This window comes from Balaenoptera musculus, chromosome X (genome assembly GCF_009873245.2).
Source record: "Balaenoptera musculus isolate JJ_BM4_2016_0621 chromosome X, mBalMus1.pri.v3, whole genome shotgun sequence".
Lineage (NCBI taxonomy): Eukaryota > Metazoa > Chordata > Mammalia > Artiodactyla > Balaenopteridae > Balaenoptera > Balaenoptera musculus.
Window position 1 is genome coordinate 26,529,121 of NC_045806.1, and position 13,104 is coordinate 26,542,224.

Below are 13,104 nucleotides of genomic sequence, written 5' to 3' on the forward strand. Positions count from 1 at the left end.
TTCAACACTATTTCTAGGAAGTAACTAGAAATAGCAAGAGAACTAGAATTGGAAGTGGAGCCTAAAGATGTGACTGGGGACTTCCCTGGTGGTGCAGTGGCTGAGAATTCACCTGCCAGTGCAGGGGACACGGGTTTGATCCCTGGTCCGGGAAGATCCCACATGCCACGGAGCAACTAAGCCCGTGCGCCACAACTACTGAGCCCGTGTGCCACAACTACTGAAGCCTGCGCACCTAGAGCCCATGCTCCGCAACAAGAGAAGCTACTGCAATGAGAAGCCCGCCCACCACAACAAAGAGTAGCCCCCGCTCACTGCAACCAGAGAAAGCCCGCGTGCAGCAAAGAAGACCCAACACAGCCAAAAATAAATAAATAAATAATAAAAATAAAGATGTGACTGAATTGTTGCAATGTCATTATAAAATTGTAACAGATGAGTTGCTTCTCATTCTTACAGACAACACTGTGGTTTTCATTAGCTTTGAATGTTTGTCACATTATCTATACTGAATGAAATGTACTTACTTCTAACGCATAATACACTGGTTTGTCTCTGCCGAGTTTGTAAGCCACTGTGGTCAGAAGGCCATGTTCAGAAAATACACACTATAGGAAAGAGAAAAAGATTTCATTAGTCAGGAAAACAAAAAGATAGCATTAGAATATTTTTAAAGCAAAAATGACCTAGTTACAACATAATTCAATAAATATAACAATTTAGAAAATAGATCTTAAAAGTCAAAATTACCAGTATTAAAAACAGTACACTTAAACAGTACAAAAGTTTATCCCTCGTTCCAAATTAGATTTGCATTAAGAATCTGACAAGGTCCTAGTGTAGATATCCCACTAACACAATTAAAAACACACATATAAAATTCAAAGAACCTAAAATGGTTCTTACAAGAACCATTCAAATGTAGTGATTTTCATCATTTTTTACTGAGCTCTAAATTAAACCCTGATAAAAATTAAATAAAAGCTCCTGACTCAAAAGTAACTTAATAGCAAATTATGCTCAAGTATTATTTATATGAAGTTAAAGAAGACTTTCACTAATCTTTTAATTTGAAAAAAACCAACCTTACGGCCTGTATTACATAGTAAGAAACAGCCTGTTCCATACCTATAGTTGGGGGAAGAATGAACAGTAGGACAATTTTATTAAAAGTAAATGATGAAACATTAATAATACAAAACTAACATTTAACTTAGAACAATAAAAGTAATTTATATTAAAGTTTTAGAAAAGTTCTAAAAGCTAACAAACATCACAGACTCTTTGGAATAATGTTTTAAAGAACAGTCTAGAAGAAAATGTACTTAGTGCAATCCTAATGGAAAAATGCAAGTATAGTATCTGGCACTTAGTCATAGCCCAGGGCTGTGTTTATAAAATAGCACTGAGTTACAATAAATCCTAAATTCTGTCACACTTACATTGCTACTAATCCCCATGGAGTGAAGCATCATGACTAACAGGCATTCAGCAATGGGGCGGGCCAGCCTAGCTCCATCATTAGCACAGTCATAAACTTCTGGCATGGAGAGGGGGTAGGTCCAGGGTATAGGAAAGTGTAGGTGGACTTTGGGAAAAGGAGGGGCCCAGAGGGAAAAGCTATTGCTGGTCTACTTTCCCCATTCTCTGCGCAGGACAGGGCGTTCTACCAACACTGGTGGGAGAGTCATAGCCAGCACGTAACACAGCTGCTGTGGAAGAACTGAATTTATTTTGTGACAGCCTTATCAGCAAAAGCTTCGGACTCTGCAACAAATCTGGCGCTTGGACATGAGTGAGTGATTTTGACTTGTGCCAGGCAGATAAGCAGCCCAAACTGATATCAGTAAGGGTCACATGGCAACGGTTTTCAAATGAGTTGGCTGTGACTATCATCCTTGGCTCTCCACAGCTATCCTGCCCTGTTTGGGATTCCCTCCCCACGGGCCTTGCTGCTGTGCTCTGCGACATTCATTAGGGTAGGTGGGAGGAGGGGGAGCGCTCAGCCTAGGGGTGGGCAGCGGGATCTCAGCAGATGCTGCTACCAGTCAGTGCTAAGCCAACAGACCCCCTCAGCTGTGTTTGTCCTGTGGAGCAAACAGAAAGCCGGGGCAATTTTTTCTGATAAACATTTTTCCAGGCACCACTGTTGTGAATAAGAATTAGCCCAAGATCGTCTATCTCTTCTGCTTGATTGTCGGCCTGCATGGGATTCATGAATAGCTAAGTTTTCAAAGACACCAGTCAAATAACACTAGGTATGGGTAATAATATATTTACGAATTCAAACACATAAATCGCTACGCCTTTTTACTTCTGTGACGCTGAAAAAGCTATATATTTTAAGTCAATCTCCTTTAATAAATATTCGTAAAAATGGAAGTTAATTTTCTGTTCCACACTATTTAAAGGAGAAATCTGTACTGATTTAGTCCCCATATAAACACTCTGTATACTGAATGGTAGTGTACAAGTCTTAAAGTATGAAATTGATGCAGAGGCTCAAGGTACTTAATAAAAGTGAATTCTTAAGTTTGTATATACTTGATAAGTAATTAATGAGCATTATCAACATATGAAGAGACCTCCTTGCTACATTTAGGCCACAGCTTTCAAAACAGTGTACAGGCAATTATTTTCCTCTTAAATTTTATTATTTTTTTCTTCCCAGTCATCAAACATATATGGGGTTTTCAGCATTTACATGGTCTACCAATCCTTCCTCAAACATCCCAGAAAGACGTCTGACTTTTCTAAGCTCTGGAAAGGTAAAGGTTGTTTGCTATTCTCCACGGAGAAGTGGGCCAAACAAAGATGGCACACAGGGGGAGCGTGAGTGGCCCTGGCCGAAGCTGTGAAAGAGGCAGAAGGACTCCTCTATGACACTTAGGGCCTCTGGGGGGAGGAGGCACTTAAAACACAAACTTAACTTAAAAACACAAACAAAATTCCCCAAACTTGGCATGATCCTGTTAACCTCACAAACTACGTACTTCACTTCCCATTCCTGAATAGTTGCCTTTTTGCAAAGCACATTCTGTCTTGCTGTCTCTATTCTCTACCTACCCGCATCTCTTTTGGCCACTTGCAACCTGGCTTCCATCTTGAGCATTCTACTAAAACTTCATTCTTGGAGGTCACCACTGAAGACCTGATTTCTATGTACAATGGCCTGTTCTCATTCTCAACCTCCATGATTTATTTGTACTATTTTGCACTGCTGACCAAGCCCCTCTCTTAAACAGCTCTACACTGGATCTCCACTTTAATGACTGACTACATTCTATTTGTCTGAATTCTACATCCCTTCATCTCTTCCTTCTTCTAAATATCTCTTCTACCTATATACTTTTTCTTGGTAATTTTATCTATTCTTATTGCTTCAAAAATCACCTCTAAATATGGGCAATTCAAAATCCCTTACTTTTATGCTGAATTCATTCCCCATTACCGTATGTGTGTAATGTACAGTCTACCAGTACTGCCAACGTGTCCCAAACAGAAATTCTTCTACTTGGACCCATTCCCTACTTTGGCTGAATCTAACCACTGGGCCCAGGGGACTAGACTCCACACCCGCTTCCTGTCTCTTGTCCCTCTGTAGCGCCATGGACATCCACCCACGCCTCCCTCAGCCCTCATCCTTCTTAGTCCTTGTCCTTGTTACTGAGATGCCACGGTGGCCTCCTCCGTGTCCTCTTTGCCTCTAGTCTCTCCCCACTTTAACCCAGGACTGCCATATCATTAATGAACAGCTCCAGTCATCTCTGAACACCAGCCCACAAACCTTCAGAAGTGTCCCACTGCCTTCAAGAAAAAAATCCTCTGTCTCAAGTTTAGGGTTTCACACCGCCACCCTAGCCTTATTTTCCCACAACCACTTCCCTACCCAAATGTTCTCCACATTCTCTAAATAAAGTCTTCCATTTCCCTGTTTGCATCTTGGTTCAGTGTTCCATGCATTCACCAATATTGCTCAGTCTTCAAAACATCTCATTACTAACAATCTTTTGTGATTTTTCTCCCCTCCCTTTGAAACCCAACAGCAGTACTTCCAAGTTTTTTACTTTCCAAGTTTTTTACTTCCAAGTTCTGATTTATAATATGATGAACTGTATATTTGTGTCCTTTCCCCTCAGGGAGAGAAACATGAGCCCAAAGATCTTACAATTTGCTATTATTCCCCTCTGCCAACCTGCAATGGCTGCAGAGGTACTCAGCAAGCCCCCCCTAACTTAAATTCATCACTTCGGGACTTGGCTGATAATGCTTAAGGGGGAGGGGAGTATAAACAGAGGGAAAATCTGGCAACTTTATTGGGTGCCTCCCATGTGCTCTGTAGTGTTAGGTACTTGACAAAGAGAGATAGCATCTGATTTACTAGCATTAGGGTGTCTGGCAGAGGACGAAAGAAGGGGGCGGAGGGGACAGCTTACTTTTCTATCATTTCTATCATTTCTCTGACCCCTGACTCAGCTACCTGGGACCCAGAATTCAAAGAATATGTTTCCAGAGGCACGCTGACTCAAACACTCCTTGATGGTAACCTCAGGATACCATGACCTGCAAAGAATTTTCCCATCTTCCCTCCCAAAAAAACTCTCACACAAATAATGTCACACTTTTGCATGAGGACTTCTGACCCTACCAGAGTACAAGAACACTGAATCTAAAGCGTAAAGACATTCTATTATTGACAAAAGAAGAACGTAACCACTGAAGTTAACATTAATGAGAGAATTAGAAAATCCTCAAGAGAAAAACACTTAAACGTAGATAGTCTCCTGCCAGGTCTATGGAATGCTTCCACATGGAGGACAGTACAGTACAGACGTAAAGCACCCCGGCTAAACTGAATCAGCTGGATCTGGGTGCAAAGACTGCTGCGCTCACTTACTAGCTTAACCTCTCTGAGAATCTTTCTCATCTTAAAGTGGGAGTAATCTTATCATTCTTAAATATGGGGCTTGTCACGGACTGCATGTATGAGTAGTAAGAAGATGAGATTAGGAGAAAAATGCACCAAATCTCTGCTTCCGTCATTCCTTCTGCTTCTTGTCGAAGGAGAAACTCCAGATGACGGGGAGAAAGCACAGTGCCAGGGAAATAACATTGAAAATCCCACAAAAATATGACTTTATAATTAGTGAGAAAGTCTAGGGCAGGAACACCATGTTGAAAATTGGAAGTGGAAGCTAGGAGTCTTAACCGCTGGACCGCCAGGGAAGTCCTGAGGCAAGAATACTTTAAACCAACATTTAGTTTCTGGATGGAAAAGGTACTGAATTTTATAAATTAAGGTGTTCACAAGCCTCATCAGTTTGTTTACATATGGCATAGTGAATTCTATGCGAAGGAGATGAAGAAAAACAAATGGCGAAAAGTATATATATCTGTACTGGAACTCTTAAGCTATTAATTTTCAGCCTGGATGAACTTCAAAAGCATTTCCTCATTCAAAACACCAAAGGGAAAAACAAACAAAACACCACTGGTTTTCAGGTCTGTTTCTTAAAACTCACGTGTTTTTGGCTTGTCCATCGTGGAAGCACATTTGTCCCACCAGTGCGGCAGATTGGTCCCCCAAACACTGAAAGTATACATGACAATAAAGAACACTGACTAAGATGATATTGTTCATTTACTTTCTAGGAGAGCCATAAGATTTATTTTCCCCTCTTTATTTATGAAGGAATGAATTGTCTTATGTTCTTTGCATTGCCTCCATTTGGCCATTTTCCCATGTGTTAACACTCCAAACAGGTACAGGAAAGGAGAGTTAGAATTAATTTATTCAAAAAAATATCTCAATAGACTACACTGTGTCACAGTGAAACAAGAATTAGCCAATTCTGCTGCTCTTACTCATTTTCCATAGTTAAGGAAGGAGGAAGATTGATTAAGGAAAGCCATAACATGGGAGGGGGCGGGTAGCAGGGAGATGTTTGGTGATGAAACTTACCCCAGATATTGGTACACCTTCCAAGGCCCCAGCTTTCTAATAAAATTTTAAAAAAGGATTATGAATAATCACAAATTTGGCTCTACTAACATAACTGCAACAGGAATGAACACGAATAGCAACATGCCAGAGCATGTGGGCAGACAAGACAAAGCAAGTGTTTCAACTACATGAGTGGTTCAGAGAGAGAGATACTAGAAATATTCCTAGAATGACAAGAAGAGACACGGACGTGAAACACTGGACTGAGAGTCAGGAGACGCGGGTTCTACTCCTGGTTAGTTAGTTAGTCACTCAGCAGGCCGCTGAAACTTCTCTATGCCTCAATTTATTTATCTACAAAATGGGCCTGGGCTTATATGCATGCCAAAGGCCATTAGCTCTTTGCTATTATTGTTGTTACTAAGAAAAGACTAACACATCCTTTAAAATGAACATATAAATAGCTATTAAACCAGCATGGAACATGTTTGCTTTGGAAGGCTGTATTTTACCAACTGTTCTTCCTACCCAAACTGCTCTGAAGATAAGTAAGAAACAAGAGAGGGTTCAGGTATTGGGTATTATTTGTTCATAGCCAACATCGTTCTTCAAGTTTTGATAAGCAAGAGTTAATTTATGCCATGAATAGTGGTTTTGACTTTGATCAAGTATGGCCAGCATTCTAGGGAAAAAAATGAGATTTAAGTGACTGTCTGTGGACTTTACCAAACTTAATTGTGAAAAAAAACCCACAAACAACTTACACTAATACAAAGCAATTTGTACTGATATTAAGGAATTAGGGGAAAGGAATATGATCCCTGAAGTACCTGTGATGTATTAGGAAGAGCACCAAACTAAAGCTTTTGCCCTACCCCTCAGTCTGCCATTTGTAAGCCCATCTCCTGGCCTCTGGGAGCTCCTGGTTCCCTATCTGTGACAGTGAGGGTAAGAACAGAAGCCACCTCACATGGCTATGATAAGGAAATAATAGCATGTGTGTGGAAACCCTTTACAAAATAAAAAATCTCCTCTAGCTAGTGGATAACATTTTATTTCTTTCATGCTTCTGGGTTAATCCAAGACCTGTCTTTTATTTACTGTATATATTCTTAGAAAATCTGAACCTGGATAATAAGTGAAGGGCTGAAAGTGAATCGGGAAACCTATAGACTAGATATCTTAATGTATTTAAATACTAAAAGAAGTCTTTGCTTATACTATTGAAGTTATTATCAAACTACCAGCAGAATCTACTATGTGCAGTCAGGCACAGAAAGCGCTCTTTTTTCTTCACAGGGAGGGGGGCCTCTGGAGGATTCCTGGGAATATCCTCTGGTGAAGCATGCAGAAAAAGTGACAGTGCATTTCCAACTAACTGGTCTGAAAGGTTGGGCAAGATATCATTTAAGATAGATGTTTAGGACATCTAAAAACTACACCTAATTTCCCTATTGTGCTAAAGCCCAAAGCACATCACAACTGTACTTTGTAATAGGGACCACCAGAATTTCTCATTCCAGAAAACTACCTTAGTCTTCCTCAGCCTTATGGAAGACTTAAAAATAAATAAGATTACATTTTAAAAATACCTAAAGCTTGACTAGAGCTTATAATAATTTGGAGGGTCATGGAAGGTTCTAGATTAATCTGCTTAGTAAATGGACTTCTGCTTATCTAAAACTAAATGGAAATGCACTGTATCTTTTCCAAATGAATGGGTAGCATAATTGGTGGGCAACCTACTCACCAGACTATGAGAGATTTTCTATAGTCAGCAAGGGGAGAGAGGGGGACAGAAGCATAATATTTTAAATGCAAGAGAAAACTAGGCCAGTTAAATGTTTTTTTAACCATCCTCTGAAACTGTTTCTCAAGAATAGCTTTTTTTTTCCTCTGACCCAAGTCAATTTATAGGTAGCTATGAAATTATCAAAGCACTTTTAAATTGTAGATAAGCAACGACTATGCTTCCCTTAAAAAATTCCATTTTGCCTTAAAGGGCTTTATTATAAATGAAACATTTAAGAATTCTTGCTTAAGGTTTATCCAGAACACTTAGTGTTCTACTCTATTATTATTAAGTCTATAAGTAGAGTTTCTAATGTTTTTCATGAAATGTCAAAACATTATTTTTTGGCAATTAATCTAAGACTTTTCTTAATCTTTACCATAAATTCTAGTTTTTTGAGCTTAAACACCAGTTCAAATGCTCCTAGAGGTTTTCATCCCTGATGTGCAATCAGAGATACTCAGTGATGCTAAGTGTACTTTTTGCTTAGACTACTTTTTCTGTGGGTTTCAATGAAAGCAATAGTAAAAATGTGCATGATGAAAACCAGTTTAATCAGCAATCACAAATCAGAACAGACTCTTTGCTTTCAGTTTCTTTGCTAAAGTTTTGCTCAGGCTGACAAAGAATCTAATATGCGACATGGTTTGGCCACTAAAGGAGATTCAACAGGAAAAAGAACACCACTAAAATGTGAAGAGACCTTCCCATAAATTAAAAGCAGGCATCACAACTACTAAACAGTTATTTGGATTAAAAGAATAAACTGGCTCAAACATTCCCTTACCATCCTCTGTAGTTAGATTATCTCATTAATACTTTAAAATACTCAAAGAAAAGCCAATAAAGTTTATAATAGATAAAGTTTTTATATACAGTTTTATATAAAGTTTATATAAAATATAAACTGGTAAGAAGGACTCAAGAATTTTAAGTTATAAAACTATTTAAACAATACTAAATTCTTATTTTACATACTGCCAACATTCACAAAATGTACAGGTCTCAAAATATAAAACGTAACACAATTGATTTTTGAATTCTGAATAGTAAAGCCTTTTTTAAGATAAAAATTATTATTATTATCATTATTATTATTTTTTACCATTAGGCCGTAGATCTCAGAAGAACTCCGGACATTTGGAAGAATTTTCATTGGAATTTCAAAAAATCTAAAAAACAATAAGATTGGATATATAAAACTATTTTAAATAAACATCTAGAAACATTTATATGAATTTAAAGGCATGTAAACAACAATTAAAAATGAATGTATTTGAGTGTACAATTAAATAGTAACAAATAAATAAGCCAGCAGTATGCTTGGGTATTTAACACTCTAACTTTATACAAACAAATCAATACAAAATAAAAAGCACACAAAAACCAAAGTACTTTTATAGAGGAACCTAATTTTCCTTGAAAAATAATCAAGACAATTACTTAATTTGGCCTATTTATTATATATGCAATAATAGTCTGTTTTAAAAGAATATACAACATGCACTTGTATATTGTAGTTGAAATATCAACAGTTAAAGTTTGGTGCTCCACTGACATCTGAAAATAGTAAGATTTAGGTTATAAATAGGCAACACACTTGGAAAACTATTTTTAGGGCAAAACACAACTCACTCGCAGAGCTCTTTATCCCATTCCAAAGAATGGATGTTGAAAAGCATCGTCCTGCTTGCATTTGTTACATCTGTACAATGGACACCTCCACTGGCTCCTCCTGTCAAGCTCTGGAAAGAATGAAAAGGACATGTTAAATCTGTACTTATTTGCAATTTAATTTACACTTTGTCAAGAGCCATAATCAGTTGCAGAGCACATAAGGCAGGAGAATGGAACACTTCAATTACTTAATTTTTTAGTTTTCAGCAGTGTCCAATAGAAATATAATGTAATTGAACCACACTGAGCCACATATGTACTTGAATATTTTCTAGTACCTACATTTAAAAAATATAAAGAAGCAGGTGAAATTAATAATATTATATATTTTATTTAATCCAATATATCCAAAATATCCTTTCAATATAAAAAATTATTACTGAGACATTTTACCTTCTACTTTTTGTACTAACTCTTTGAAATACAGTGCATCTTTTACACTCATGCACATCTCAATTCAGACCCGCCACATTTCAAGTGCTCAATAGCCATATGTGGCGAAATGGTTACCATACTGGACAGCAGTTCTAGCTAATTGATGGTTAAAGAAAAAATTCAGTTTTTGTTTTCATCCTCTTATCTTTGGAAGATGCAGAGTCTTATTAAATTTGGCAAAGTAAAATACATTGAAATGCCTGCCTCTTAGGATCTTACTGAACCCTGTGCTGCTGTTGCTGTTCTTGTTGCGTGCGTGTGTGTGTGTGTGTGCACGCGTCCATGTTTTGGAATAACAATTCTCATTGGGCTGTGCCTGCAGTGACCCAAGCACATATCCTGAAAGCAGAGTTTTAAACTCTCTAATGTTAATACCCTTGTACCTGAACTGCAAGGACTGCTGCTTCCTTTTATGTAGAAGCAATGAGAAGTAAGAAAGGAACAAAAGTGGAGAAACGGCATCATGCAGGGGCTGCAGCCAAATGTGCTCCCTCAAGTCTCCTGCAGCTCACAGTTCCACATCTTGTCCTAGTCTGGCTCCAGGCAATTGTGAGAATTATTGTCAGAATTATTTCGACTGTGACCGACACGTACGAAAACTGCTGGCCATGAGCACAACGCACAGCATGCCCTGGCCAAGCACAGGGAGGGCTGGAGAAGGCGCCACTTCCTGATAGGGGGTTTGAAAGATCTGCTCTGTGGATCTGGCAAGTGAGAATAGGGGCAGTGTTCCCTTGAAGCTCCCCTGAATGTTGGAAAAGATAATCACATAGTTAGAGAAGTGTTTACAAATGAAATTATATGTCTGGCATTTGCTTTAAAATTATCCATGGGGAGAAAGAGTGAGCACAGTTGAAACAAGTTTGGCCACAACTGATTATTGTAGCTGACTCATTGTTCTAGAGGTTCATGACACTATTCCCTCCGCTTTTTGGGTGTATTTGAAAATGCCCTTAATAAAAATAACAGAGAAAGAGAGAGAGAGAGGAGAGAGAACGAACATGTACTTTTAAGATATATAGATATCTGGGAAATGTTTGTTTCTACTCATCCATGTTCAGCTTAGGCAAAAAGATTATATATTAGAAATTTCCACTATGATTTTTCATATTGTGACTTAAGTAAAAGTCGGCTGTGTGATGTTGAAAGCAAATGTTCAAACGTAGCCTAGGTGTTTTATCATGTTAAATAGTAGAAAATAGAAGAAATAAATAAATTTCTTCTAAGAAATGGCTAGTGGAAAAGAAGTACAGTTGACCCTTGAGCAACACAGATCTGAATTGTGCAGGTGCACTTATACGTGGATTTTAAAAATAAATAATACAGGACTACATGATCCGCAGATACGGACAGCTAACTATCCATGGCGGGTCCTAAGAACCACGCCCCTGCACATAGCAAGGGACTGTATGATAGGCAGCAGATAAAGGCTACTTAAATTTACTAATTGCTAATTACCTAAATTAGTTATTCTAAAGGTAATAGACATGAGATGTGGTTTTGGTAATCATCCTCCATTTTTGCTGAAATAAGGCAAGAAAAAATCAAGAAGAAGCAGGCAAAAATGCCTCTCAAATGGAGGCTGAACTGTTCTGCTGTTTCTTGAATGGCTTTTCTTAATGATACTGCCAACTAAAAAGTTTGAAACTCTTTGTAGAAAAAAGATAGGCATTTAAAAAATTTTCTTCACACACACGATATTTAAACATACCCAAATAAGCCATGAATCAACGGTCCCAAAAAGAGCTCTATCTTCTTCAACTGCCTTTTGAACTTTTCTCACATTGTCAAGGAGCCAACGAAGTTTCACCGCACTGAAATAAGTGCTAAGTGGAAGGCCTGTCTTGGACTAAAAACAGTTATGAAATTCAGCCAGGAAATTAAATTCATAACAGCTTAAAATAAAACACCAAATCAAAAAACTCAACAAATCACAAAATATTCAATGGCCCTAAAGGCAATCCTACAGTATTATGGATAAAAATACTTTTCCTATCTCATGGCACAGGAAAGCATGTTCATGAACAAAGATCAGAGGGGTATGTTTGCAGTTCAAAGAGCATCCACGTACCAAGATTAAGAGAAAATTAAATGACACATGCCCTGAAATCTACATAGTTGAGACATAGACGTTAACTTTTGTGATGAGTTAGGATTATATACAGAAGCTAGCCCAAAACTCTGCTTTTTATTTTATATTCCATGAAAGTGATATTTAAACTATTGAAAATCAGAGAGTATATCAATTCATAAACTAATGACCACAACCAGAAGATTGTTTTAAAACATATAAGCCTTAACAATATATTTATGCGTGTAAAAAATCTAATAAATACATATTCAACACACATATTCAAATAACATAAAATTGGTGGAGAATAAAGTAGAGCTCAAAGACACGTCAGATTAAAGCAACACAAAGTTGTTCTATTTAAGAAAGTAGTTGCCAGTCGAAATATAATGTTGTACACATGAAACTTACATGATGTTACAAACCAGCGTTACCTCAATAAACTAAAAAAAAATAGTATATATATATAAAAGAAAGTAGTTGCCTAAATTCAGCAAATAGATTGAACAAAGGGAGGGTGAACTGAATAAAGGTTAAAGGGTAAAAACGAAACATGGGCTTATCAATCTTCCTTGAGAATGGATCAGGTCCAATTCATTTTTGTTAGTATATTAAACACTATATAAGGGCTGGTGAAAGTGGTTAAGAAAATACATACATCAAAATAATGCAACTATCTTCCCCTTCTTGATCCCTATTCTCATTTATCACCCAACTACAGAAAGTGATCCCTTTTCCTTCTCATCTCCCATGGATATGTTTAGTAAAAAAAGCTCAAACCAAAGGATTTAACACTTTAATGCAACCTTGTAAGTTAAGAATCTTAACTCACAGTTTTCTAGCTTTCCTAGAAAAAAAAGATCAATGTTCAAAAATAATAAAAGGAAATAATATATGGGAATATGCTTCTTTGATTTGAAAGACCAAGGGTCATCCCACAAACCAAATAGTGAGGTAGCATATAAATATCTCATTTTCATGATTTAAGTAGAAGGTATAAAAGTTGCCTAAAATGGCTTTGGAGAGAAAAACATGCACCCCTTGAAGCAAAGTGCAGCTGGAGGTAGGCGTGAAGGCTGGGCAGGTTGACCAAGAGAACAGAATAGGAAATGGGTGAGGGTATACTCAGGACAAGACTGAGGTTATTTGGGTGGGTAAGTGTAGGGGATGGTTTGTTAGACTGCT

General features: G+C 37.6%; 1 protein-coding gene across 7 annotated transcripts in view; it reads right to left on the reverse strand.

Moving 5' to 3' along the window:
• GK (glycerol kinase) overlaps positions 1-13,104 on the reverse strand; it is a 63,647-nt gene that overhangs the window by 21,928 nt on the left and 28,615 nt on the right. For 4 of the 7 annotated variants that reach the window (XM_036839524.1, XM_036839527.1, XM_036839528.1 and 1 more), the window contains 7 exons: positions 11,560-11,697; positions 9,372-9,481; positions 8,842-8,908; positions 5,963-5,998; positions 5,523-5,590; positions 1,086-1,128; positions 528-608 (listed from right to left, as the gene is read on the reverse strand). In XM_036839524.1, the coding sequence (XP_036695419.1) occupies positions 528-608; positions 1,086-1,128; positions 5,523-5,590; positions 5,963-5,998; positions 8,842-8,908; positions 9,372-9,481; positions 11,560-11,697 (543 nt within the window). Of the gene's footprint in view, positions 1-527; positions 609-1,085; positions 1,129-5,522; positions 5,591-5,962; positions 5,999-7,694; positions 7,713-8,841; positions 8,909-9,371; positions 9,482-11,559; positions 11,698-13,104 lie in introns of all 7 variants that reach the window. The other 3 variants (XM_036839525.1, XM_036839523.1, XM_036839526.1) reach the window with 1 other exon arrangement.